The sequence below is a fragment of the Haemorhous mexicanus genome, chromosome 7 (genome assembly GCF_027477595.1).
Source record: "Haemorhous mexicanus isolate bHaeMex1 chromosome 7, bHaeMex1.pri, whole genome shotgun sequence".
NCBI lineage: Eukaryota > Metazoa > Chordata > Aves > Passeriformes > Fringillidae > Haemorhous > Haemorhous mexicanus.
Genome location: NC_082347.1, coordinates 7,521,786 through 7,549,003, shown reverse-complemented (window position 1 = coordinate 7,549,003; position 27,218 = coordinate 7,521,786). Strand labels below are relative to the sequence as shown.

General features: G+C 57.1%; 3 protein-coding genes across 18 annotated transcripts in view; 2 read left to right on the top strand and 1 right to left on the bottom strand.

Moving 5' to 3' along the window:
* The window catches only part of LOC132329604 (microsomal triglyceride transfer protein-like), a 98,708-nt gene extending 88,224 nt beyond the window's left edge, over window positions 1-10,484 (bottom strand). Inside the window, exon 1 of the mRNA XM_059850799.1 lies at window positions 10,298-10,484. Coding sequence (XP_059706782.1) covers window positions 10,298-10,484 — 187 coding nt within the window. The remainder of the gene's footprint in view (window positions 1-10,297) is intronic.
* A 2,879-nt stretch (window positions 10,485-13,363) lies between these two features.
* LOC132329668 (C-type lectin domain family 2 member D-related protein-like) lies at window positions 13,364-17,007 on the top strand. 2 transcript variants are annotated; one of them, XM_059850949.1, is made up of 6 exons: window positions 13,368-13,906; window positions 14,786-15,176; window positions 15,516-15,617; window positions 15,719-15,900; window positions 16,102-16,202; window positions 16,294-17,007. In XM_059850949.1, exons 1-6 carry the CDS (start codon window positions 13,805-13,807, stop codon window positions 16,409-16,411), a joined length of 996 nt encoding a protein of 331 aa, XP_059706932.1. In that variant the 5' UTR covers window positions 13,368-13,804; the 3' UTR covers window positions 16,412-17,007. The 2 variants fall into 2 exon arrangements, with proteins under 2 accessions (XP_059706933.1, XP_059706932.1); XM_059850950.1 differs by lacking the exon at window positions 15,516-15,617 and having other exon boundaries at window positions 13,364-13,906.
* Window positions 17,008-18,882: 1,875 nt separating this feature from the next.
* LOC132329664 (C-type lectin domain family 2 member D-related protein-like) overlaps window positions 18,883-27,218 on the top strand; it is a 44,689-nt gene continuing 36,353 nt past the window's right edge. For all 15 annotated transcript variants that reach the window (XM_059850932.1, XM_059850931.1, XM_059850937.1 and 12 more), the window contains exon 1: window positions 18,883-19,177. In XM_059850932.1, coding sequence (XP_059706915.1) covers window positions 18,898-19,177 — 280 coding nt within the window. In that variant the 5' untranslated portion in view covers window positions 18,883-18,897. The remainder of the gene's footprint in view (window positions 19,178-27,218) is intronic.

Genomic DNA, 27,218 nt, shown 5'->3' with positions numbered 1-27,218 from the left:
AGCCAGAGGGCCCTGGAACACATAGGCAGTCCCTTCCACCTAAGAAACAAAAGTCACCAGCCCAGGTTCTTGGTGTCAGTTTGCAGCAGGTACTTGGCACTGTCAATCAAGCCTGACTTGCCACTGGTGCCAGCTTCAGTCGGGGAGGAATCCTGCGCAATGCTGAATTTCAGGAGCCAGCCGTCCACTCTGAGCCACAGAACCTGGAACACATACGCAGGCTCTTCCACCTAAGAAACAACAGTCACCAGCCCAGGTTCTTGGTGTCAGTTTCCAGGAGGTACTTGGCACTGTCAATCCAGCCTGACTTTGCACTGCTGCATGCTGGGTGCAGCGAGGCATCCTGCGCAATTCCGAATTTCAGGAGCCAAGCGGCCAATCTGAGCCACAGGCCCTGGAACACATAGGCAGGCCCTTCCACCTAAGAAACAAAAGTCACCAGCCCAGGTTCTTGGTGTCAGTTTGCAGCAGGTACTTGGCACTGTCAATCCAGCCTGACTTGGCACTGGTGCCAGCTTCAGTCAGGGAGGAATCCTGCGCAATGCCGAATTCCAGGAGCCAGCCGGCCACTCGGAGCCAGCGGGCCCTGGAACATATAGGCAGGCCCTTCCACCTAAGAAACAAAATTGAACAACCCCGGTTCTTGGTGACAGTTTGCAGCTGGTACTTGGCACTGTCAATCCAGCCTGACTTGGCTGTGGTGCATGCTTCAGTCGGGGAGGAATCCTGCGCAATAGAGAATTTCAGGAGCCAGCCGGCCAATCTGAGCCACAGGCCCTGGAACACATAGGCAGGCCCTTCCACCTAAGAAACAAAAGTCACCAGCCCAGTTTCTTGGTGTCAGTTTGCAGCAGGTACTTGGCACAGTCAATCCAGTATGACTTGGCGCTGGTGCATGCTTTGGTCTGGGAGGAATCCTGCGCAATGCCGAATTCCAGGAGCCAGCCGGCCACTCTGAGCCACAGGCCCTGGAACACATAGGCAGGCCCTTCCACCTAAGAAACAAAAGTCACCAGCCCAGGTTCTTGGTGTCAGTTTGCAGCAGGTACTTGGCACAGTCAATCCAGTATGACTTGGCGCTGGTGCATGCTTTGGTCTGGGAGGAATCCTGCGCAATGCCGAATTCCAGGAGCCAGCCGGCCACTCTGAGCCACAGGCCCTGGAACACATAGGCAGGCCCTTCCACCTAAGAAACAAAAGTCACCAGCCCAGGTTCTTGGTGTCAGTTTGCAGGAGGTACTTGGCACAGTCAATCCAGCCTGACTTGGCTCTGGTGCATGCTTTGGTCTGGGAGGAATCCTGCGCAATGCCGAATTTCAGGAGCCAGGTGGCCACACTAACCCACAGGCCCTGGAACACATAGGCAGGCCCTTCCACCTAAGAAACAAAAGTCACCAGCCCAGGTTCTTGGTGTCAGTTTTCAGGAGGTACTTGGCACTGTAATTCCAGCCTGACGGGGCACTGCTGCCAGCTTTAGTCGGGGAGGAATCCTGCGCAATGCCGAATTTCAGGAGCCAGCCGGCCACTCTGAGCCACAGGCCCTGGAACACATAGGCAGGCCCTTCCACCTAAGAAACAAAATCACCAGCCGAGGTTCTTGGTGTCAGATTGCAGGAGGTACTTGGCACTGTCAATCCAGCCTGACTTGGCTCTGGTGCCATCTTCAGTCGGGGAGGAATCCTGCGCAATGCCGAATTTCAGGAGCCAGCGGGCCACTCTGAGCCACAGGCCCTGGAACACATAGGCAGGCCCTTCCACCTAAGAAACAAAGGAGAGAAACCCAGGTTCTTGGTGTCAGTTTGCAGCAGGTACTTGGCACTGTCAATCCAGCCTGACTTGGCTCTGGTGCCAGCTTCACTCGGGGAGGAATCCTGCGCAATGCCGAATTTCAGGAGCCAGCCAGCCACTGTGATCGACAGGCCATGCAACACATAGGCAGGCCCTTCCACCTAAGAAACAAAAGAGAACAACCCAGGTTCTTGGTGTCAGTTTGCAGCAGGTACTTGGCACTGTCAATCCAGCCTGACTTGGCTCTGCTGCATGCTTTGGTCTTGGGGGAATCCTGCGCAATGCTGAATTTCAGGAGCCAGCCGGCCATTTTGAGCGACAGGCCATGGAACACATAGGCAGGCCCTTCCACCTAAGAAACAAAAGTCACCAGCCCTGGTTCTTGGTGTCATTTTGCAGGAGGTACTTGGCACTGTCAATCCAGCCTGACTAGCCACAGGTGCATGCTTTAGTCTGGGAGGCATCCTGCGCAATGCCGAATTCCAGGAGCCAGCCGGCCACTCTGAGCCACAGGCCCTGGAACACATAGGCAGGCCCTTCCACCTAAGAAACAAAAGTCACCAGCCCAGGTTCTTGGTGCCAGTTTGCAGCAGGTACTTGGCACTGTCAATCCAGCCTGACTTGCCACTGGCGCCACCTTCAGTCGGGGAGGAATCCTGCGCAATGCTGAATTTCAGGAGCCAGCCCGCCACTCTGTGCAACAGAACCTGGAACACATAGGCAGGCCCTTCCACCTAAGAAACAAAAGCCACCTGCCCAGGTTCTGGGTGACAGTTTGCAGGAGGTACTTGGCACTGTCAATCCAGCCTGACTTGGCTCTGGTGCCAGCTTCCGTCGGGGAGGAATCCTGCGCAATGCCGAATTTCAGGAGCCAGCCGGCCACTCTGAGCCAGCGGGCCCTGGAACATATAGGCAGGCCCTTCCACCTAAGAAACAAAAGAGAACAACCCCGGTTCTTGGTGACAGTTTGCAGCTGGTACTTGGCACTGTCAATCCAGCCTGACTTGGCTGTGGTGCATGCTTCAGTCGGGGAGGAATCCTGCGCAATGCTGAATTTCAGGAGCCAGCCGGCCACTCTGAGCCAGCGGGCCCTGGGACACATAGGCAGGCCCTTCCACCTAAGAAACAAAAGTCAGCAGCCCAGGTTCTTGGTGTCATTTTGCAGCAGGTACTTGGCACAGTCAATCCAGTATGACTTGGCGCTGGTGCATGCTTTGATCTGGGAGGAATCCTGCGCAATGCCGAATTCCAGGAGCCAGCCGGCCACTCTGAGCCACAGACCCTGGAACACATAGGCCGGCCTTTCCACCTAAGAAACAAAAGTCACCAGCCCAGGTTCTTGGTGTCAGTTTGCAGCAGGTACTTGGCACTGTCAATCAAGCCTGACTTGCCACTGGTGCCAGCTTCAGTCGGGGAGGAATTCTGCGCAATGCTGAATTTCAGGAGCCAGCCGTCCACTCTGAGCCACAGAACCTGGAACACATACGCAGGCTCTTCCACCTAAGAAACAAAAGTCACCAGCCCAGGTTCTTGGTGTCAGTTTCCAGGAGGTACTTGGCACTGTCAATCCAGCCTGACTTTGCACTGCTGCATGCTTGGTGCAGCGAGGCATCCTGCGCAATTCCGAATTTCAGGAGCCAAGCGGCCAATCTGAGCCACAGGCCCTGGAACACATAGGCAGGCCCTTCCACCTAAGAAACAAAAGAGAGCCGCCAGAGTCCTTGGTGTCAGTTTGCAGCTGGTACTTGGCACTGTCAATCCAGCCTGACTGGGCACTGCTGCCAGCTTTAGTCGGGGAGGAATCCTGCGCAATGCCGAATTTCAGGAGCCAGCCGGCCACTCTGACCGACAGGCCCTGGAACACATAGGCAGGCCCTTCCACCTAAGAAACAATAGAGAACAACCCAGGTTCTTGGTGTCAGTTTGCAGGAGGTACTTGGCACAGTCAATCCAGCCTGACTTGGCTCTGGTGCATGCTTTGGTCTGGGAGGAATCCTGCGCAATGCCGAATTTCAGGAGCCAGGTGGCCACTCTAACCCACAGGCCCTGGAACACATAGGCAGGCCCTGCCACCTAAGAAACAAAAGTCACCAGCCCAGGTTCTTGGTGTCAGTTTGCAGCAGGTACTTGGCACTGTCAATCCAGCCTGACTTGGCTCTGCTGCATGCTTTGGTCTAGGGGGAATCCTGCGCAATGCCGAATTTCAGGAGCCAGCCGGCCACTCTGAGCCACAGGCCCTGGAACACATAGGCAGGCCCTTCCACCTAAGAAACAAAAGTCACCAGCCCTGGTTCTTGGTGTCATTTTGCAGGAGGTACTTGGCACTGTCAATCCAGCCTGACTAGCCACTGGTGCATGCTTCGATCTGGGAGGCATCCTGCGCAATGCCGAATTCCAGGAGCCAGCCGGCCACTCTGAGCCACAGGCCCTGGAACACATAGGCAGGCCCTTCCACCTAAGAAACAAAAGTCACCAGCCCAGGTTCTTGGTGTCATTTTTCAGGAGGTACTTGGCACTGTCAATCCAGCCTGACTAGCCACTAGTGCATGCTTTGGTCTGGGAGGCATCCTGCGCAATGCCAAATTTCAGGAGCCAGTCGGCCACTCTGAGCCAGCGGGCCCTGGAACACATAGGCAGGCCCTTCCACCTAAGAAACAAAAGAGAACAACCCCGGTTCTTGGTGACAGTTTGCAGCTGGTACTTGGCACTGTCAATCCAGCCTGACTTGGCTCTGGTGCATGCTTTGGTCTGGGAGGAATCCTGCGCAATGCCGAATTCCAGGAGCCAGCCGGCCACTCTGAGCCACAGGCCCTGGAACACATAGGCAGGCCCTTCCACCTAAGAAACAAAAGTCACCAGCCCAGGTTCTTGGTGTCAGTTTGCAGCAGGTACTTGGCACTGTCAATCCAGCCTGACTTGGCTCTGGTGCCATCTTCAGTCGGGGAGGAATCCTGCGCAATGCCGAATTTCAGGAGACAGCCGGCCACTCTGAGCCACGGACCCTGGAACACATAGGCAGGCCCTTCCACCTAAGAAACAAAGGAGAGAAACCCAGTTTCTTGGTGTCAGTTTGCAGCAGGTACTTGGCACTGTCAATCCAGCCTGACTTGGCTCTGGTGCCAGCTTCACTCGGGGAGGAATCCTGTGCAAAGCCGAATTTCAGGAGCCAGCCAGCCACTGTGATCGACAGGCCATGCAACACATAGGCAGGCCCTTCCACCTAAGAAACAAAAGTCACCAGCCCAGGTTCTTGGTGTCAGTTTGCAGCAGGTACTTGGCACTGTCAATCCAGCCTGACTTGGCTCTGCTGCATGCTTTGGTCTGGGAGGCATCCTGCGCAATGCCGAATTTCAGGAGCCAGCCGGCCACTCTGAGCCACAGGCCCTGGAACACATAGGCAGGCCCTTCCACCTAAGAAACAAAAGTCACCAGCCCAGGTTCTTGGTGTCATTTTTCAGGATGTACTTGGCACTGTCAATCCAGCCTGACTAGCCACTAGTGCATGCTTTGGTCTGGGAGGAATCCAGCGCGATGCCGAATTTCAGGAGCCAGCCGGCCATTCTGAGCCACAGGCCCTGGAACACATAGGCAGGCTCTTCCACCTAAGAAACAAAAGTCACCAGCCCAGGTTCTTGGTGTCAGTTTGCAGCAGGTACTTGGCACTGTCAATCAAGCCTGACTTGCCACTGGTGCCAGCTTCACTCGGGAAGGCATCCTGCGCAACGCCGAATTTCAGGAGCCAGCCGGCCAATCTGAGCCACAGATACTGGAACACATAGGCAGGCCCTTCCACCTTATAAACAAAAATCACCAGCCCAGGTTCTTGGGGTCATTTTGCAGGAGGTACTTGGCACTGTCAATCCAGCCTGACTTGCCACTGGTGCCAGCTTCAGTCGGGGAGGCATCCTGCGCAATGCCGAATTTCAGGAGCCAGCCGGCCACTCTGAGCCAGCGGGCCCTGGAACACATAGGCAGGCCCTTCCACCTAAGAAACAAAAGAGAGCAGCCAGGGTTCTTGGTGTCAGTTTGCAGGACGTACTTGGCACTGTCAATCCAGCCTGACTTGGCTCTGGTGCATGCTTTGGTCTGGGAGGAATCCTGCGCAATGCCGAATTTCAGGAGCCAGCGGGCCATTCTGAGCCACAGACCCTGGAACACATAGGCAGGCCCATCCACCTAAGAAACAAAAGAGAGCAGTCCAGGTTCTTGGTGTCAGTTTGCAGGAGGTACTTGGCACTGTCAATCCAGCCTGACTTGGCACTGGGGCCAGCTTCAGTCGGGGAGGAATCCTCCGCAATGCCGAATTTCAGGAGCCAGCCTGCCACTCTGAGCCACAGGCCCTGGAACACATAGGCAGGCCCTTCCACCTAAGAAACAAAAGTCACCAGCCCAGGTTCTTGGTGTCATTTTGCAGCAGGTACTTGGCACTGTCAATCAAGCCTGACTTGCCACTGGTGCCAGCTTCACTCGGGGAGGAATCCTGCGCAAAGCCGAATTTCAGGAGCCAGCCGTCCACTCTGAGCCACAGAACCTGGAACACATAGGCAGGCCCTTCCACCTAAGAAACAAAAGAGAACAACCCCGGTTCTTGGTGACAGTTTGCAGCTGGTACTTAGCACTGTCAATCCAGCCTGACTTGGCTCTGGTGCCAGGTTGAGTTGGGAAGGAATCCTGCGCAATGCCGAATTTCAGGAGCCAGCCGGCCACTCCCAGTAAGAGACCATGGAACACATAGGCAGGCCCTTCCACCTAAGAAACAAAAGTCACCAGCCCTGGTTCTTGGTGTCAGATTGCAGGAGGTACTTGGCACTGTCAATCCAGCCGGACTTGCCACTGGTGCATGCTTTGGTCTGGGAGGAATCCTGAGCAATGCCGAATTTCAGGAGCCAGCCGGCCACTCTGAGCCACAGGCCCTGGAACACATAGGCAGGCCCTTCCACCTAAGAAACAAAAGTCACCAGCCCAGGTTCTTGGTGTCAGTTTGCAGCAGGTACTTGGCAATGTCAATCCTGCCTGACTTGGCTCTGGTGCCAGCTTCACTCGGGGAGGCATCCTGCGCAACGCCGAATTTCAGGAGCCAGCCGGCCACTCTGACCCACAGGCCCTGGAACACATAGGCAGGCCCTTCCACCTAAGAAACAAAAGTCAATAGCCCATTTTCTTGGTGCCAGTTTGCAGCAGGTACTTGGCACTGTCAATCAAGCCTGACTTGCCACTGGTGCCAGCTTCACTCGGGGAGGCATCCTGCGCAATGCCGAATTCCAGGAGCCATCCGGCCAATTTGAGCCACAGATACTGGAACACATAGGCAGGCCCTTCCACCTAAGAAACAAAAGTCACCAGCCCAGGTTCTTGGTGTCAGTTTGCAGCAGGTACTTGGCACTGTCAATCCAGCCTGACTTCGCTCTGGTGCATGCTTCAGTCAGGGAGGCATCCTGCGCAATGCTGAATTTCAGGAGCGAGCCGGCCACTCTGAGCCACAGACCCTGGAACACAGAGGCAGGCCCTTCCACCTAAGAAACAAAAGAGAACAACCCAGGTTCTTGGTGTCAGTTTGCAGCAGGTACTTGGCACTGTCAATCCAGCCTGACTTGCCACTGGTGCATGCTTTGGTCTGGGAGGAATCCTGCGCAATGCCGAATTCCAGGAGCCAGCCGGCCACTCTGAGCCACAGGCCCTGGAACACATAGGCAGGCCCTTCCACCTAAGAAACAAAAGTCACCAGCCCAGGTTCTTGGTGTCATTTTGCAGCAGGTACTTGGCACAGTCAATCCAGGACGACTTGGCGCTAGTGCATGCTTTTGTCTGGGAGGAATCCTGCGCAATGCCGAATTTCAGGAGCCAGCAGGCCATTCTGAGCCACAGACCCTGGAACACATAGGCAGGCCCTTCCACCTAAGAAACAAAAGAGAGCAGTCCAGGTTCTTGGTGTCATTTTTCAGGAGGTACTTGGCACTGTCAATCCAGCCTGACTTGGCACTGGGGCCAGCTTCAGTTGGGGAGGAATCCTGCGCAATGCTGAATTCCAGGAGCCAGCGGGCCACTCTGAGCCACAGGCCCTGGAACACATAGGCAGGCCCTTCCACCTAAGAAACAAAAGAGAGCAGCCCATGTTCTTGGTGACAGTTTACAGCTGGTACTTGGCACTGTCAATCCAGCCTGACTTGCCACTGGTGTATGCTTCAATCTGGGAGGAATCCTGCGCAATGCCGAATTTCAGGAGCCAGCCGGCCACTCTGAGCAACAGAACCTGGAACACATAGGCAGGCCCTTCCACCTAAGAAACAAAAGAGAGCAGCCCAGGTTCTTGGTGTCAGTTTGCAGCAGGTACTTGGCACAGTCAATCCAGCCTGACTTGGCTCTGGTGCATGCTTTGGTCTGGGAGGAATCCTGCGCAATGCCGAATTTCAGGAGCCAGCCGGCCACTCTGAGCCACAGGCCCTGGAACACATAAGCAGGCCCTTCCACCTAAGAAACAAAAGTCAGCAGCCCAGGGTCTTGGTGTCAGTTTGCAGGAGGTACTAGACACTGTCAATCCAGCCTGACTTGCCACTGGTACATGCTTTGGTCTGGGAGGAATCCCGCGCAATGCCGAATTCCAGGAGCCAGCCGGCCATTCTGAGCCACAAGCCATGGAACACATAGGCAGGCCCTTCCACCTAAGAAACAAAAGAGAGCCGCCAGGGTTCTTGGTGTCAGATTGCAGGAGGTACTTGGCACTGTCAATCCAGCCTGACTTGCCACTGGTGCCAGCTTCAGTCAGGGAAGCATCCTGCGCAATGCCGAATTTCATCAGCCAGCCGGACACTCTGAACCACAGGCCCTGGAACACATAGACCAGCACTTCCACCTATGAAACAACGTCAGCAGCCCAGGTTTCTGGTGTCAAATAAATCACTACTCAAGCTAATAAAATCTATCATGATAGGTTTTTATTTCTAACCTGTACTTCACGCATAACCCATAGAAACCATCGAATACCTTTTAAAACCATTGCACGCGTCGGCAAAAAATATATCTAAGAGCAAAACTCAATTCAAAGCAAACCTTTATCATCACCACCTGAACCGAGAGCCATAGCGTTCAGGAAGAACGTTCTATCCCTTAGCATCCACCAACTGTAAACAGACCAAAACGATGCAATAGATTCCCAAAAACGACTTCAAAACCAGGACATCAGAGAACTTTCAGAAATCGAAGCCCGCCCTCCCGGCACCGGACGGAGCGCGGCTCCCGGCAGGAAAGCGGCTCCTCCCGCGGCTCCTTTGGCACGCAGGGGCGGCGCCGCCCCGGAGACCCCCGCCCGCTCCCCCTTCCCGGCGGGGCCGGCACCGGGCCCAGCCCTCTCGGCTCCGCCCGAGCCCCGCGCCCGGAGCGGGCAGAGCGGCCGGCACCGGCCGGGCCAGCGCAGCGCCCGGGCCGCCTCTCCCGCCCGCCGGCCCGGCACAGCTCCGCTCGGCTCCGCACGGCTCGCACCGGCGCGGCTCCGGCACTGCCGCGGCAGCCCGGCCGCGCCAAATTCCCCGTCCGCCTCAGCGAGGGCCCGGGCGGTGCCGGGAGGGCTCCCGAGCGGGAACGTTCGGTGCCGGGCCACGGGCAGAAGAAGCGCCCTCGAATGCAGCGGCACAGCCCGATTGCAACCCTGTGAACGCTGCGAGAGCTGGGGGTTCCTGCAATTGAACTCCGAAACTGACGCCGCAGGCGGGGCTCACCTCGCTTCAGCAAGGGCAAATAAATGTGTTCTCCCCTTCAATTTCATTCCCAGTAACAGCAGAAAAGAAGGGGGGTTCCTCAAATGAAACCCTACAAATGACAGAGAAAGAGGGATTTTGACCTCGATTCAAACCCTTGAAAAAGAGGGACACCTGGGCTGCCCCTTCCATTTAAACCTTAGGATGATGAAAATGGGGTGGCTACCTTTAAATCAAACCCATAATACGACAACAACATTTTTCCCATTCCCCTTAAAATAGAATGCAAGGATTCCCTGTCACCCCGTGATACCCCTAACAGTCTGGAAAAGGCAGATTTTCCTTCAATCAACACCCTTAAAACCACAAGTGAAGGGGGATCCCCACCGCTTCAAACACAGACAATAATAGAGGAGTAGCTGCTTCCCTCTCCTTAATTTCTTTTGTCCTCATAAGCTCCATTTCTTTTCCTGGGGGCACCGGGGAGGGATTGGCAAGATGAAATTGAAAAGGGAAAGGACAAAAGTCCCCGCTCCAAATCCACATGGGCTCACCCGTTCGGCTGCTGCTTCCCGGCACAAAGCTTTGTCCCTCGGCACCTCCTTTAAGCAAAGCTCCACGTATCCAAGCGCGTATCCTGGTGTTCCCCCAGACCCTGGGAGAAGCTCTCACCGTCCTTCCATGAGACAGCCCCGGGAGCCCCCCATAAACTCCTCTACTCAGCAGCTCCATGCGAAAGGGAGCTGAGGCAAACCCTCCCCCTAAAACAGCCTCCCCCCCGGCAGGAGCCGGCCCCCCATCATCGTCACAGCTCCCACCTGGGGCTGCTCCGTGCCCCCCATCATCGTCACACTCACACCTGCGGCTGCTCCGTGCCCCCATCATCCTCACAGCTCCCACCTGGGGCCGCTCCGAGCCCCCATCATCCTCACAGCTCCCACCTGGGGCCGCTCCGAGCCCCCCATCATCCTCACACTCACACCTGGGGCTGCTCCGAGCCCCCATCGTCCTCACAGCTCCCACCTGGGGCCGCTCCGAGCCCCCCATCATCCTCACACTCACACCTGGGGCTGCTCCGAGCCCCCATCGTCCTCACAGCTCACACCTGGGGCTGCTCCGAGCCCCCATCATCCTCATAGCTCCACCTGGGGCTGCTCCGAGCCCCCATCATCCTGAGAGCTCCCACCTGGCCCTGGTGCCACGCTCCAACAGCGCCTCTCCCTGTCCAGCACACAGCCCGCTTCTCACAGACACACAGCAAACAGAAACCTGCTACGGCGTTGGCTTTTCTCAGTCCGTCTGGTTCCACAATAAAAACACGTTCGTGCACTGATGGCAGTGAGGGAAAGCTTTCCAGTGGAGAAAACTGTCATTCTGGTAGCACACTTTGATACACCTTCAGAAAAAGCAGAATCGGCACCAACTCCTTAGGCCCCTCCTGAGGAACCCAGCCCTCCTTGGGACACCCAATACAGCAGACCTCGAAAAGGGAGGGGAAGAGTCAAGTTTGGAGTGGAAAAAGAGAATATAGGAACACCAGCCTTTAAAAAAAGTCTTTGCACAGCAATAGTGGGAACCAGCCACATTCCTTCTTTCCCTGCTTTCTGTGATGACATAAATACGAAGTAAAAAAGCCCACAATAAACACAAGGCAGAGCTAGGATTTTACAGGTCTTTGTTTTGGCACTCTGGATGACAAACACCTCTTCCGGGACTGCGACACGATTTGGGGACTGGCAGAGAACAGAGGCAAAAGGTGCCAGAGAGCCCTTTCTATTCCCTACAGCCCCTGCAGCTGCTCTTACAGTTTCAGGGCACGGCTTGGTTCATTCCTAGATAAAAACACTGGGGCAATATTTTAAAACTACTACCCGTCTCTAGTCAGAGTTTCCTACATTCCTGGGTAGAGAGTGGATAGAGAGAGGGTTTCTTCCCAAATGAATTTAGAGACAAATTCCTATTCTTGACCATTACCTATAAAAACGAATAACTTGACAGGTTTTAGCATTCTACACCCACCCCTCCCTGTGAATTTGGTGGCAGCTTTGGGTCCCTCTGGGGGACGGCACCCAGCATGATCCCCCTCGCCCGCCACCCACCTGCTCATCCACCCCAGTGTGGCTCCCTCTCCCAGGGACCTTGGGGTGCCCCAAAGGGCATCAGAGCCCCGAGCCTTCACCCCCTTTTCCTCACCCCCAAAGAAGGCACAGAACGAGTCCAGCTGCCCTGGACAGCAGCGCAGCGCTTCCGTCAAGCCCTTTCCACACGTACATCCCCCCAGAAAGGGATTCTGCCGCAACAAGAAAGGGGAGCAGCCCTCGGAAGGCTGAGGTTCCTCCCCGGGCTCGCTGTCACGGGCGAGGGGCAGCGAGAGGGAGTGACAGGGACGGCGGGGACGGGAGGGCACAGAGCGGGGCCACTCTCATCAGCGGGATGTCGGGAAAGCCGCAGGTGCGGCGGTGTCGGGCGGGCTGTCTGACCGGCACGGGGGGATCCGCCGAGAGCCTCCGGCCCCGTGCGGGGACTCCTGCAGGGGCCGAGGGGCGCCGGGCTCCGGCCCTCTGGGCTTTATTCTCCGGCACCCCGGCTTTCACCCTTTCCACCCGCGGCTGCGGGGGAAAGAAGGAAAGGGGGGACGGGAAGAGAGGAGCCATAGTAGGGGATGAGAAAGGGCAGGCAGGGAGGGAGGGCTGTGGAGGAAAGCGGGAAGGGAAGGGAAGGGAAGGGAAAGCCCGGGAGGGGGGAAGAGGGAGGGTGGACAGAGGAGGGAGAGAGGGGGAATAGAACGGAGGAGCGGTGTAGGGACAGGACAGAAAGGAGCCGGGCTTGCGGGGACGAGGGAATGGGGTAAAGGGAGCGAGAGAAGAGGAGGAGAAGACGAGAAAGGAGGGATAGAGAGAGGGACAGGCGGGGAAGCCTCACAGAGCCCCGGCTCCACCCCGAGCCCGCCCCGGCGCCCCGCCCTGCCCGGGATGCTGCGCTCGGCGGAGCTCGGCTCGGTTAGGCGACACTCTGCTAGAGTCGGCTCTTGGGCTAAATTCAGCTGCGTTTTGTTAAACTCGGCTATTGTCGGCTGCATTCAGCTAGATTCGCCTGTTCGGCAACGCTGGGCTCGCTTCGGCCGAACTCGGAGCCGCTCTGTGCGTTCGGGGCGGCTCGGCTCGGTTCGGTTCGGCTCCCTGAGGTCGGGAAAGCGGCGCCGCCTCACGTTAAACTCGCACAGCTCGGGGCTCTCCTGCTGCCATGTCCCGCGGGCGGCCCGGCCATCGCACGGACACGGACGGCAGCGCGGGCTTGGGCAGGAGCTCATTAGGCTGTGACCGCACTCGCGCTAATTAGCGGGCACGCGAGCGGGCGGCGTGTTTGGGCGGAGCTCGCTTCGGTTCAGGCAGCCTCGTAAGCTTCGCCTCGGTTCGGTCGAGGTCGCAAGGTTGGGCCGGTCTCGCCTTGGTTCGGCTGAGCTCGTTCGATTCGGCCGAGGGCGGCGTCGTTCGGTTCTGTTCAATTAAACTCGGCTAAATTGGGCTTGTTTTGGCTCGAGGGCTGACCTCGGCACGGTTCGTGTAAACTCGGTCATATTCGGTTCTTGGGCTACACTTGGCTGTTTTGGTCCACACTCGGCCATCATCGGCTCTTCGGCTACACTCGGCTATTATCGGCCTAACTCGGGGGCTGCAGTACCGAGCTCTGACCACAAAGCGGCAGCACTGCCGCCCATCCCAGCCCCCAGCCCTCTTTGCCACTGCTTGGGGAGGAGGGAAGAAGGGAATGGGGATCAAGTGAAGCCAGGAAGGAGAGAACATTGTGGCGAAGGTGCGATTTTAGGTTTCGGCAGGCTACTCATTCCCTTGCTATAATTTGTTCGATAGTGAATTCTATTAATTTGCCCAGGCCTGTTCTGCCCATGATGGGTGAGAGATCTCTGGCTGCCTTTATTGAGACCCCCGACCTTTCCTGCTGTGCTCTGTTGCCTGCCCAGGGGCAGCAGGAGAGGCACAGAGCGCTTTTGCTGGCCCCGGGCACCTGGCCTGGCCCAGCCCAGCCCAAGAATCTCTGCTAGAATTCACTGCTGAGAGTCCCAGAAGCGGCTTCCCCGGGGCTTCCCTTCTTCGCTGGCTCGAGCAGAGTGGGGCCCTTTTTCTTAGCATGCTTTTTTCGGGACACGAACGTCGGTGCCCCCGCGGTACGCTACTCGCTTTGCCGCCCCGCTCGCTGCTCCCCCTAATGCTCGCATCGTTGCCGCACGCTGCTGAGCCAAAACCTCCCACACCGACAGCACCGAGCTGCGGCGGCACCAGCCCGAGTGCCCGCTAAGTCTGGCCGGTATGGGAGCGGCGGCGGGCGGCGCGTTCGGCTCAATCCGCAGCGGCGGCGGCACCCGAAGCCTGGCGAGCCGGCGGTGGAGCTCGGTGGGGAATCCAGCCCAGGTGCGACCCGCGGTCGCTGCTGCCCCAGCTCGGGGCTCGCTGCGGGCGGAGGGGGCCGCGCTGAGGGGCGGGGCGGTTCTGGCGAGTTCCTTGTGCCGGCTTCCCCCGTGTCCCCCCCTGCGCTGAGATGGCCGAGGGAGCGGCTGCCCGCCGTCTCCCCCGTGCCCGGATCGCCGGGGACGAGCCGGTGCCGCGGCAGCGATGGCTCATCCCGGCTGCTCTCGGTAGCACGGAGGCGGCTGCTCCGTGCCCGGGACAGTTCCCGGCCGTGCGGCACCGGGCTGGGGACCGCTGCTCGGGCGGGAGGTGTCCGTGTCACCCTTGTCTGGGCTGGCACGGGATGAACTTGAACGTGCCTCAGAGCCCAAAGCGCCGCAGGCGCCCAGGGCAGGCGGAAAGCCGCCGCATCCTGCCTGCTCCGGGACCGAGGCTTCTCGGCGCTGCCCTCTGTGCCAGGAGCCGCTCCGTGCTCACAGGCAGGGAGGGAGCCCCAGCGGCCGTGTCGGCGCTCGGTGTCCTCGGGCTCCAAGGCTCCGGGGCAGGGAATGCAGGGCACAGTGGTAAGCAGCCCCGAGCTGCTGCTTCTTGCCCCTCGGCAGGCGGACTCCGAGCCGCAGCTGCCCCGGGCCAGCAGCAGCCGGCAGCTCGCAGGCGCTCTCAGCGCCCGTCCCGGCACGGAGCTGGGCTGCAGCGGCTGCAGAGCCCCAGGGGCCGCGGCTGCGGGCACCGGAGAGCTGCCGGAGGCTGCGCTTGTCTCCGCAGCTGCTGCCGCACCTCTGGGCAGCGGGGAGAGCGCAGCCAGAGCTGGCAGCGCCCTCCTGAGCCTCGGGGTCCCGCAGGGCCGGCACCGGCAGTGACCTCTCATCGTGTCCCTTTCAGGGTGCCATCAGCGCCGGTGTAAAGCTGTACCCGAGGCTGAGCTCCCAAAGGCTTTGCCAGCACTCCGGATGTCTCGGGAACCAGGAGCTTGTTTGTTCCAGGCAGAGAGATGGCGCCTGTGAGCAGGAGAAGAGTGAATCCTGCCCCATTCCTGGAGCTGTGAATGAGCCCCAGCATCCCCAGGAGGGACCAGCAGCCGGGCTTCCACACTTGCCTGGGGTGCAAGAAGCCTCTTGGCATCAGCAGGGGGATGCCACTTGTGAGCGTGCAGTGAGTGCAGATGTGGAGAATGGATCCTGCACCAGGGATGGAAGTGTGCGGGAGCCCGTGAGTCCCCAGGGCACATCAGCAGCCAATAAAGAAGACAAAAGGAACCTCAGAAGATTGCTGGGTGAGTGCAGGGCCACCCCTGTGGCCTCTAGGGAGGGGCCAGTGTCATCTCCCAAGCACAGGACTGGTGTGTGGCTGCTTCCCGAGATCTGGAAGAAGCTTCAGGCTCTGCTGGGCCCCATCGGTGGCTGGAAGCAAGAGCCCCAGCTGCCCCCAAGGCTGTGCAGTTCTCCTGCTGCAGCCTGTCCCCACAGCTGTGTCCAGGCTCTTGGCTCTCTGGCTGCCAGCTGAGTGAGGGCCACACTGGCTCAGGGCTCCCTGCTCTGCTCCCTGGCCATGGGCTGAGCAGATTGCAGGGCCGGCTCTGCTTCTGGCAGCCAGCAGCTCTTTCCTGCTCCAGGTGAACGGTTCAGGTCCCATCCCGTGGGCACAGCGGCGCTGCTGATTCTGCTGCTCCTGGTGCTGGTGCTGGCTTTGGGGGTGGCCTTGGCTGTGCAGTCAGGTAAGGGAGGGCCAGCAGCCTGGGCCCAGCCCCTCGGGGCAGAGCGGGCTCCCTGCTCCCTGCAGAGGGAATCCTCAGACCTCCTCCTCTTTCCCCTGCAGCCCCACAGGTTCCAGTTCCACCTGCGACTCCACAGTGTGTTCTGGGCTGTCCCTCTGGCTGGGTCGGGCACAACGGGGTCTGCTACTACTTCTCAAGGGATTACAGCACCTGGGAGCAGGCTCAGGAACGGTGCTCCCAGCTCAATGCCTCCCTGGCCATTGCCGAGGATGAGGAGGCCATGGTGAGTGAGGGGCTGCGGGCGGTGCGGGGTGGCTGAGGGGAGCCTGGGGGTGCTCCTGGGCCGGGCTCGGTGCTCGTAGGGCCGGGGCTGCAGCCCCGGGCCGGGGCCTTGCAGGGAAGGAGTCCCGGCGGGCGGGGGCAGCCCTGGGCACGTGTCCCCCCCGAGGGGCCGGGGCAGCTCCCACTCCTCTCTCCTGGGCAGGATTTGCTCTTCCGCCTCCTCGGGAACGGCGATTTCTGGCTCGGGCTGCGCAGACGGGGCGAGCGCCTGCAGTGGGAGGACGGCAGCAGCTACAGCTCCCGGTGAGTGCCGGGGAGCCGGGCAGGGCCTGGGGGGACAGGGACACAAGGTGTTCTCCCTGGCAACCGGCGCTGGCTCTGCTCCTGCCTACAGGGTTCCCGTCCTCGGCAATTCCCAGTGTGCGTACCTGGCTGACGGGAATAGATTCAGGAGTGAGTTCTGCTCCAATGAGCGGCCGTATGTCTGCAGCAAGGCCCAAGGTCCCCTGTAACAGGGGCTGCAGAAAGGACCTTCTCCACGCTGGGCAGTGCCAGCTTCACCTCTGAGCCCAGCACAGGGCTGCCCTTCCTCAGCTGCACCCTGTGCCTTGCACTTCCTCTCAGGGTCACCTCAGTGCCTCTTCATCCCCAGTGCCAGCGCTGGGCTGGGGGTGCAAAGGAAAAGTCACTCCAATCCATCCTGCCACTGATGCTGTCTGGAGTGAGTGCATTGTACTCCTTATGTTTGAGAAATACAGCTCATTAAATTTTAAAATTTAAAGTTTTTGAAGGGATAAAATCCTGGGCTGTGATGCTTGGCTGTTTGCACATATTATTGGCTCAACTATGTTCTTCATATACTGTTTCATTATAGGGCTACATGCATACTGTTAGAGTTTATACATATTCAAACATACGTTTTCAAACATTCAAAGAGTTTATACCTATTCAAAGATTCCTTTAATATGTTCTTTTTTTTGGTTTTAACCTTTGACTTGTCTTCATGCCTTCTCAATTAAACTAATGCATTTTAGTTTTCCTTGTGGTTCTGTCTTCTTGTATTTTCATTCCCTGATAATGAGGGTTAATAAATTATTTTTTCTCGGTTCTCTTGTTTATGTTTTTGTGATCTTGTCTTCTAGATAAGACTGTCCCCAAATATGGGAAATCAATTATTTTACACCATTTTCTGAGTTAGTTACATGAAACAATCATTTCAACATTTCACAGTCTCTATTATGCTATGGTCTAAGATAGTGTCTATTACACCTCTATTTATAAAAGCTATAGGGTGCATTCATCAACTGACAGGTTATACTATATCAAAAGCAGTAATTACAAATTGCACTAAATCAGGATTTCTGTGATCAATAATAACTTGCAAAGCAAAAGTAATACATGAATGTGAAAGCCAATACCTATATTTGTTATTTATAACATTCTACAACAAGCTTGATTGGAAATCTAAATTGCCCTGGGCTCCTGGAAATCATCACAAACTGGTCTGAAGGTGAGACTTTTGGATTGTCCTTTAAAGATGTGAGAAGTAACACTCACTTTTAAAATTTTAAAGTTAATTAACCTTAACAAACACATACTACAATTGACTGAATCATGAAAAATTACAGTACTGGGGGTCTCTGTGACTGTCGGCCACATGCTCATTTACAGAATGGATGCTCTGCCTTTTATGCCCTCAGCCCCACCCAAAGTTTTGACAGTCAGCTCCTTCTGGAGGGAGGGAATCGGGGATCAAGTGAAGCCCAGGAGGGAGAGAAGAGCGTGGAGAAGGTGCATTTTTAGAATTTGGCGTACATCTCATTCTCTTGCTCTGTTTGATAATAAATTCAATTAAATTTAATTTCTGCAGTCGGAGCCTGTTGTGCCCATGATGGGTGAAAGATTTCTGGCTGCCTTTATTGAGACCCCCGAGCCTTTCCTGCTGTGTTCTGTTGCCTGCCCAGGGGCAGCAGGAGAGGCACAGAGCGCTTTTGCCGGCCCCGGGCACCTGGCCTGGCCCAGCCCAGCCCAAGAATCCCTATGAGAATTCACTGCTGAGAGTTCCAGAAGGGGCTTCCCCGGAGCTGCGCTTCTTCACTGGCTCCAACCGAGTGGGGCCCTTTTCCTTAGCACGCTTTTTTCGGGACACGAAAGTCGGTGCCCCCGCGGCGCGCTACTCGCTTTGCCGCCCCGCTCGCTGCTCCCACACTGCTCGGGATCATTGCCGCACTCTGATGAGCCAAAACCTCCCACACCGACAGCCCCGAGCTGCGGCGGCACCAGCCCGAGTGCCCGCGGAGTCTGGCCGGGATGGGAGCGGCGGCGGGCGGCGCGTTCGGGTCATTCCGCAGGGGCGGCGGCACCCGGACCCCGTGTCTGGGCTGGCACGGGATGAACTTGAACGTGCCTCAGAGCGCAAAGCGCTGCAGGCGCCGAGTGCGGGCAGAAAGCGCCGCATCCTGCCTGCTCCGGGACCGAGGCTTCTCGGCGCTGCCCTCTGTGCCAGGAGCCGCTCCGTGCTCACAGGCAGGGAGGGAGCCCCAGCGGCCGTGCCGGCGCTCGGTGTGCCCGGGCTCCAAGGCTCCGGGGCAGGGAATGCGGGGCACAGTGGTGAGCAGCCCGGGGCCGCTGGTTCTTGCCCCTCGGCAGGCGGACTCCGAGCCGCAGCTGCCCCGGGCCAGCAGCAGCCGGCAGCTCGCAGGCCATGTGAGGGGCTGCCATGAGGCGGCCGGGCCCGGGGGGAGAGGAGAGGCCCGAGCGGTTTTGGTGACACCAGGCACCTGGCCTGGCCCATCCCAGCCCAAGAATCCCTGCCGTAATTCACTGTTGAAAGCCCCAGAAGCCGCTTTCCTGGGGCTGCGTTTCTCTATCAGCGTCAACAGAGTAGGGCCCTTTTCCATAGCAAGGTTTTCGCAGGACAGGAGTGATCTCACTGCCCTCCTCGCGTGGCTCCTCCTTCTGAATATGTCCCTGGCTGTGGCTCCCAATATGGCGCCAAATGTCACTTTGGTGCAACAAAACAAACCCAGAAAACCAGACGGGCCATTTCCATGACTCATCCGGCCTTGCCTTTCCGGTCCCCTCCCCCGCTCGCTGTTCCCCCATCCCCCTCTCGTCACCGCTCCTCGCTGCCTCCCCGCACGCTGATTTGTCACATCGGCCGAAAGCAGCTCAAACTCCGCCCTCGGCAGCCTGCGGCACCAGCTCGAGTGCCCGGGGAGCAGGGGTCGCGGCGCGCGGAGAGCTGGCGGTGGACGTCGGCGACAGCTTCAGTCCAGGTTCGACCCGCCGTCGGTTGTGCCCGAGTTCGGGGCTCGCTGCGGGCGGAGGGGGCCGAGGTGAGGGGCGGGGGGCTTCTGGCGAGTTTATTGTGCCGCGTTCCTCCGTCTTCACGGGCAGGGAGCCCAGCGGCCGTGCCGGCGCTCGGTGTGCCCGGGCTCCAAGGTGCCGAGGCAGGGAATGCGGGGCACAATGGTGAGCAGCCCGGGGCCGCTGCTTCTTGCCCCTCGGCAGGCGGACTCCGAGCCGCAGCTGCCCCGGGCCAGCAGCAGCCGGCAGCTCGCAGGCCGTGTGAGGGGCCCTCATGGAGCGGCCGGGCCGGGGGTAAGATGAGAGGTACAGAGCGGGCACCGGGCCTGGTCCAGCCCAGGAATCCCTGCTGTAATTCACTGTTGAGAGCTCCCAGAAGCGGCTTCCTGGGGCTGTTGTTCTCGACCCGCGCCAACAGCATGGGGTACTTTTTCTTAGCAAGGTTTTTACAGGACAGGAGTGAACTGACTCCTCCCTGCGCGCGGCTTCTGCTTCTCAATATGCCCGTGGTTCTGTCTCCCACTATGGCTCGGGAGTCACTTTGGTACAAGTAATCAAAAGCACTCGGGTGATTGCCATGACGGCCGCTGCCTCTGACCACGTCTGCTAACCGTCCCTCACTGTTTCCTCGCACGCTGATTGGTCAAAAGGGCCAAAAGGCCCTCCCACAGCGCCCTCGGCACCCTGCGGCACCAGCTCGAGTGCCCAGAGAGCAGAGGCGGCGACGGAGCCGCGAGGCAGTTCCAGCCCAGGTGGGACCCGCGGTCGGTCGATGCTGCCCCAGCTCGGGGCTCGCTGCGGGCGGAGGGGGCCGCGCTAAGGGGCGGGGGCTTCTGTCGAGTTCCTTGTGCCAGCTTCCCCCGTGTCCCTCCTGCGCTGAGATCGCGGAGGGAGCGGCTGCCCGCGGTCTCCTCCTTTCCTAGACCCCCGGGGACGAGCCGGTGCCGCGGCAGCGAGGGGTCATCCCGGCTGCTGTCGGTAGGACGGAGGCGGCGGCTCCGTGCCCGGGACAGTTCCCGGCGGTGCGGCACCGGGCTGGGGGCCGCTGCTCGGCCGGGAGGTGTCCGTGCCACCCATGTCTGGGCTGGCACGGGATGAACTTGAAGGTGCCTCAGAGCCCAAAGCGCTGCAGGCGCCCAGTGCGGGCAGAAAGCGCCGCATCCTGCCTGCTCCGGGACCGAGGCTTCTCGGCGCTGCCCTCTGTGCCAGGAGCCGCTCCGTGCTCACAGGCAGGGAGGGAGCCCCAGCGGCCGTGCCGGCGCTCGGTGTGCCCGGGCTCCAAGGCGCCAGGGCAGGGAATGCGGGGCACAGTGGTGAGCAGCCCTGGGCCGCTGGTTCTTGCCCCTCGGCAGGCGGACTCCGAGCCGCAGCTGCCCCGGGCCAGCAGCAGCCGGCAGCTCGCAGGCCATGTGAGGGGCTGCCATGAGGCGGCCGGGCCCGGGGGGAGAGGAGAGGCCCGAGCGGTTTTGGTGACACCAGGCACCTGGCCTGGCCCATCCCAGCCCAAGAATCCCTGCCGTAATTCACTGTTGAAAGCCCCAGAAGCCGCTTTCCTGGGGCTGCGTTTCTCTATCAGCGTCAACAGGGTGGGGCCCTTTTCCATAGCAAGGTTTTTGCAGGACAGGAGTGATCTCACTGACTTCCTCGCGTGGCTCCTCCTTCTGAATATGTCCCTGGCTCTGGCTCCCAATATGGCGCCAGAAGTCACTTTGGTGCAACAAAACAAACCCAGAAAACCACACAAGGGATTTCCATGACTCATCCGGCCTTGCCTTTCCGATCCCCTCCCCCGCTCGCTGTTCCCCCATCCCCCTCTCGTCACCGCTCCTCGCTGCCTCCCCGCACGCTGATTTGTCACATCGGCCGAAAGCAGCTCAAACTCCGCCCTCGGCAGCCTGCGGCACCACCAGCTCGAGTGCCCGGGGAGCAGGGGTCGCGGCGCGCGGAGAGCTGGCGGTGGACGTCGGCGACAGCTTCAGTCCAGGTTCGACCCGCCGTCGGTTGTGCCCGAGTTCGGGGCTCGCTGCGGGCGGAGGGGGCCGAGGTGAGGGGCGGGGGGCTTCTGGCGAGTTTATTGTGCCGCGTTCCTCCGTCTTCACGGGCAGGGAGCCCAGCGGCCGTGCCGGCGCTCGGTGTGCCCGGGCTCCAAGGTGCCGAGGCAGGGAATGCGGGGCACAATGGTGAGCAGCCCGGGGCCGCTGCTTCTTGCCCCTCGGCAGGCGGACTCCGAGCCGCAGCTGCCCCGGGCCAGCAGCAGCCGGCAGCTCGCAGGCCGTGTGAGGGGCCCTCATGGAGCGGCCGGGCCGGGGGTAAGATGAGAGGTACAGAGCGGGCACCGGGCCTGGTCCAGCCCAGGAATCCCTGCTGTAATTCACTGTTGAGAGCTCCCAGAAGCGGCTTCCTGGGGCTGTTGTTCTCGACCCGCGCCAACAGCATGGGGTACTTTTTCTTAGCAAGGTTTTTACAGGACAGGAGTGAACTGACTCCTCCCTGCGCGCGGCTTCTGCTTCTCAATATGCCCGTGGTTCTGTCTCCCACTATGGCTCGGGAGTCACTTTGGTACAAGTAATCAAAAGCACTCGGGTGATTGCCATGACGGCCGCTGCCTCTGACCACGTCTGCTAACCGTCCCTCACTGTTTCCTCGCACGCTGATTGGTCAAAAGGGCCAAAAGGCCCTCCCACAGCGCCCTCGGCACCCTGCGGCACCAGCTCGAGTGCCCAGAGAGCAGAGGCGGCGACGGAGCCGCGAGGCAGTTCCAGCCCAGGTGGGACCCGCGGTCGGTCGATGCTGCCCCAGCTCGGGGCTCGCTGCGGGCGGAGGGGGCCGCGCTAAGGGGCGGGGGCTTCTGTCGAGTTCCTTGTGCCAGCTTCCCCCGTGTCCCTCCTGCGCTGAGATCGCGGAGGGAGCGGCTGCCCGCGGTCTCCTCCTTTCCTAGACCCCCGGGGACGAGCCGGTGCCGCGGCAGCGAGGGGTCATCCCGGCTGCTGTCGGTAGGACGGAGGCGGCGGCTCCGTGCCCGGGACAGTTCCCGGCGGTGCGGCACCGGGCTGGGGACCGCTGCTCGGCCGGGAGGTGTCCGTGCCACCCATGTCTGGGCTGGCACGGGATGAACTTGAAGGTGCCTCAGAGCCCGAAGCGCTGCAGGCGCCCAGTGCGGGCAGAAAGCGCCGCATCCTGCCTGCTCCGGGACCGAGGCTTCTCGGCGCTGCCCTCTGTGCCAGGAGCCGCTCCGTGCTCACAGGCAGGGAGGGAGCCCCAGCGGCCGTGCCGGCGGCGTTAGAATTTAGTGCCATCTTTTTCTTGCTGCCTCCATTTAATTTCCTCCCTTTTTGTTTCAAAATCTGAAGAGACCTCAGCTGCCTCCTGTTTTCTTTCCTCTCTCACCTTCCAGGTCCTGTTCCCAGGCCTTGTTCTTTCCTTATAAAACCCTTGATAACCCGTTCCCCACTTCAGGCTTTGTTGGATCCTTGTTTTTCTCCCTTCTGGCTGCTGCTGGTGGTGGAGGAGCACACCCTGCTCCAGAAACCATCCTAACAGTCATCCCAATCTCCTGCTGCTGAAGGCTTCCTTAGGCTCTTGCTGAAATGAGAAATGTCCTGGGACCTTTTCCTTTCTTGAGGTTAGAAGGTCTCTGCAAGTCCTTCTGATGTGAGCATGACGGTTAAAACCCCACCTTGCAAATGAAGGTTTTCCCCTTCTTTCCCCCACTCCAGGCTCTGTTCTCTCCCTTACTTTGTCCTCTCAACAACTGCTAAGGAAACCTTTCTCATCTTGTCAATTGGTAATGCAACTGCTCTTTAGTTCAGTTTTATAACAGGTTTTAAAGTCAGGCTCTGCCCATGGTATTGATTTGAATTTTGGATTAGGTTGTTGGTGCTTACCAAGCTCTGTGCTGCTTTAAAGCCTTTCTGCAAGGCTCAAAGAATGACCCTGGCAGGGAGTGCAGGAGCGTTGTGCACTCCTTGTTTAGAAAAGGAGTGCATTAAACCAGGTTCCTTTGAAAGCCATTTTTAATGAAATTAAGACACTGGAATTCCTTTGGGAAATGCTCCATTTAGGACAGACCCACAGTGCCAGAAGCTGTTTGTCTGATGGTCAGTGCATGCTCTGATCAGTGCAGGGCCAGCCCCTCAGGAAATGCATGAGCCAAAGCCAGCCAGGAGAGGAAAAGACACGAGCTGAGCTCAGAGAGCTGGATAGAGGAATCCCCACAGATGTGCCTGGAGCATGGCCCTCCCCAGCAGCTTTTCTTACAGTTGAGTGTTCCAAAAGCTGAAAGCTGATGCTCAGGACTTTGGGATCTGGCTTGTAACTGTAGAGGGGATGAGTTCCCTTACTGGAACTGGGACACTGGAGTGCCACAAGCCGGCAGCCATATTGTTTCTCCTTCAGCTTAAATTAAATGGGGTATTTTTGTTTGTTTTTATTTTCTTTTTTTTTTTCTTTTAAAGTATCCTTAGAGATGCTACAAGTGAGAGACCAGAAAAAGGCTGGAGCCCGACTGGCACAGTAATTGATATTTTACTCTCCCTCTTTTCCTTTTAAAAATATATGTAGATAACATGAACTTTTTAACTCTGTGGTTTGGGAGAAACACTCTTTTTTTCCCTTTCTTTGGAAGATATATGCAAGTCCTGAGACCCTGGGCCAATGCTCTCTGCATTTCGTTTATGTTTTTACAATAAACAAGGGGCAGATGAGATTGACAAGGAAGATACAACTCAGGAGCTCACCAGGCAGCAGCTCCCAAACTCTCTGGGTGATGCAAAGAGCAGTAGGGTGTGAAGACTGCTTTCCAGTGTGAGATTAATCCATAATAACCTGCTCACTGACATCAAAGTCACTTCTTAGAAGCCACTCGTTATTTCCCGAGGTGCAGGAGCTGGAGTGTTTGACAGAGCCTGGGCAGAATGATGAAGAATATTCCTGTCAGATTTCTCCTTCGCTTCCTGTGCCAGCAAGAGAAACCCACCCTCGTTAGGGGTTTTGTTCCTGTGGAACAGTGTGTAGGTCAGAGCTAAAGCAGTGCCCAGGAGCATTAATGATTTAATCTGCACTGCCCCCCCAGCCGTGTGAGCTCTGAGCAGGGCGCTGGGAAGTGGGGCCGAGCCAGTTTCGGGCACTCGGACTCGGAGCCTGAAGGGTTTGGAGTCAACAGCGGAGACTGAGCTCCCTCTGTGGTCAGAGCGGGGAGACACCTTCCTCTGCAGGGAATGCTTTTCCAGCCGGGGTTTCTCTCCTGACAGCTCAAGCCTTGCCTCTTCAAGAGCAGACCACGCTGTGCCCCCAGTGCTTCGCCGCTGGGAGCACTGGGACACTGGGAGAGATCCTGTAACACTGGGAGGGAACTGGGAGCACAGGGAATGCCAGGAGGGAACTGGGAGGGAGAGTGGGAGCAGCGGGAGTGACCAAGAAGGAGCCCTGGGAGGGATATCAGGAGCTCTGGGAAGGAATAATGCTCCCAGCTCCTGCCCAGTGCTCTCCCCATCCCTCCCGGGGCTTGCCAGCAAGAGGGATACTGGCAGGGAACTGGGAGGGAACTCCTCAGCACTCTGCAAGGTGCAGCAGCCCCAGGGGTGACCAGTGAGGAGGGGGAAGTGCCCCCGGTCCCTCCCAGTGCCCCCAAAAATGGGGGATTACAAGAAGAAAAGGGATCGAAATGGAGGGGGGAAAGCTTTTCTGTAATTGTGATGTAACTGGGGAGGATCCCCATTCACCCGTGATTGGAAGGGTTTCAGTTGAAGGAAAACACAACTTTTTCATCATTTTGGGTGTCTCCCTTATCAGGCAATCACTGCTTGCCATTATTTTCATGTTTAAATGGAAGGAGAATATCTTTATTGCACTGTTTGAATTGAAGGAAAGAGCCCCATTTTCATCATCTTCAGGTTCAACCTGAGAGCAAACACGGCTGTCCCTGGTCTGAAAGGGCTTCCCTTGAGAGGAACTTCTTGATGTGCCACTGTAAGAGTTCCATCGAGGGGGACCCTCCATTTGAAGGCAAAGATGTCCAAAAGCCCCCAGAATGGTCTTTGTTGAGCGAAAATGAGAAGGAGACAGCATTTCCCCTTGTTTTAAGAGGCTAAATTGAGGAAAAATCCCCCTTGATTTGTCACAGTACAAACAGCTGGGATTCCCTTTCTTCATCCAGAAAAGGCTCATCTTTATTGCACAGCTCATATTTTATATGATTTTATATATAGGATAAATATATCTATATTTCTGTATAGGATTATATATTTAAAGGATTTTATAAGATTACCAGCTGGCACAGTGTGAGATCTAATTGGCTTTCGGGGCAGCTCCATCGAACCCTCTCCTTTTCATTTTCACCACCCTTGCCTGAAGTCAGGGAACCAGAGAGGTTTGTCACAGCCACCCTCACTGTGACACTTACAGAAAAGCAGTTAGAAATATGTTTAGTACAAATATTGCATTGTTCAGACATTCTTTAGGAGCCAATTCCCCTTTCCTTTTGTTTTAAAAATAACATGCATGTCTCTTACTATGAACATGAAGAGAACATCAAAACAAAACAATATATGCAGTGATACAAGAAACTGACAATAATCAAGAAAAAGTCAGATAATTCATGTAATTAATCACACATGTGAAATTGGATGATTATCAGTGTGTTAAACACTGCACCATCACCCAGAGGCTGCAGCAGCTGCCAAACCTCATTTCAGGGAGGACCTGGAGAGCCATTCCCAGGAAAGGTGTCCAAGCTCACTCTAAAAACTGATCCAGCTGTCCTATTATTAGAGGGTCAAATTGCCAAGTCCAAGAGACTTGAATCGAGTTCTGAGGCAGAAAACATCTGGGTTTGTTGGCAATTTTCCAGCCAGGTAGAGCCAGGGCCTGTCCAGAGCCCAGACCCTCATTGGGAGGGTCCCCCTCACATACCTTAAAAACAAATCTCTCAATAACAGCAGCTCTGAGATGGCCCAAACACAGCAAACTGCTGGAGTGCTCCTGTGAGAATACCTGGGGCTGTGTCTGATCCCCACAGAGCAGAAGCTGCCTTGCCCTCAGCAGGGCACAGCCCTGTCCCATGAGGATGTGTCACAAAAGGGTCGGGAAAGACCACAGGACTTCAGCTCAGATGAGGCTTTTGACAGAGCCCAGAGATCTTTTCCTGGAGCTCTGAAAACACAGGAAAATCATGAGACAGCCCTGGGTCAAGGCACAGCAACCCTGCTGGAACAAGAGAAGGGACCAAAGGCTGAGCAGGCAGTGCAGGGAACAGCTGCAGACAGCCTGGTCAGAGAGATGCACCTGCAGCTGGGCAACAAAGCAGAGAGATCCCAAAGGGACATGTGTCTGTAGATAGTGACACAAAGGTCTGTCAAAGTTCATGGAAAGCCAGTTATCAATAAGGTAATGATACCTTATGGATAATGCCTGTTATAAAAATGAGTGAATTCACATGATGGAACCAATAGATCAGCAGGGACTGTCTCAGGAATTGGAGACAATATTCTTCCAGCATTCCTGGATCCATACCAGTGAAACACTGAACAGCTGACAATGGATAACAGCCATAATGCAGAACAACCCCCACTCTGCTGTGTTACCTATGGAAGATAAACCAGAAGAGATGACAATGAATGATCCTGTCAGGCAGTGCAGCCCTGACACCTGTGCAATCTGTGAGAGGATCAAGGGCCCAACAAACTGTATCTGCTTCTATCCAAAAGCAGGTGTTTATCAGTGTTTCATCACAGCTGTTTCAGCTGGATCTGTCTTATCTCTAGAAGAAAACAACCACATCTTGCAGTGTAGACAAACATATTTAAACAAAATTAACTTAGGCCTTAAAATTAATTGCAGTGGAATTCAGTGTCACCTCAGTGGCATTAGAGGTGCACTTAAAGGAACTTAAAGTTAACATCTTTAATACTAAATAAAAGCTGATCTTAATGAAATTGGAATAGAACATGAAATGGCTTAAAGGGAAGACTGAAACTTAACCTTGTCCAAATGTAACACTCAACACTCAAACCT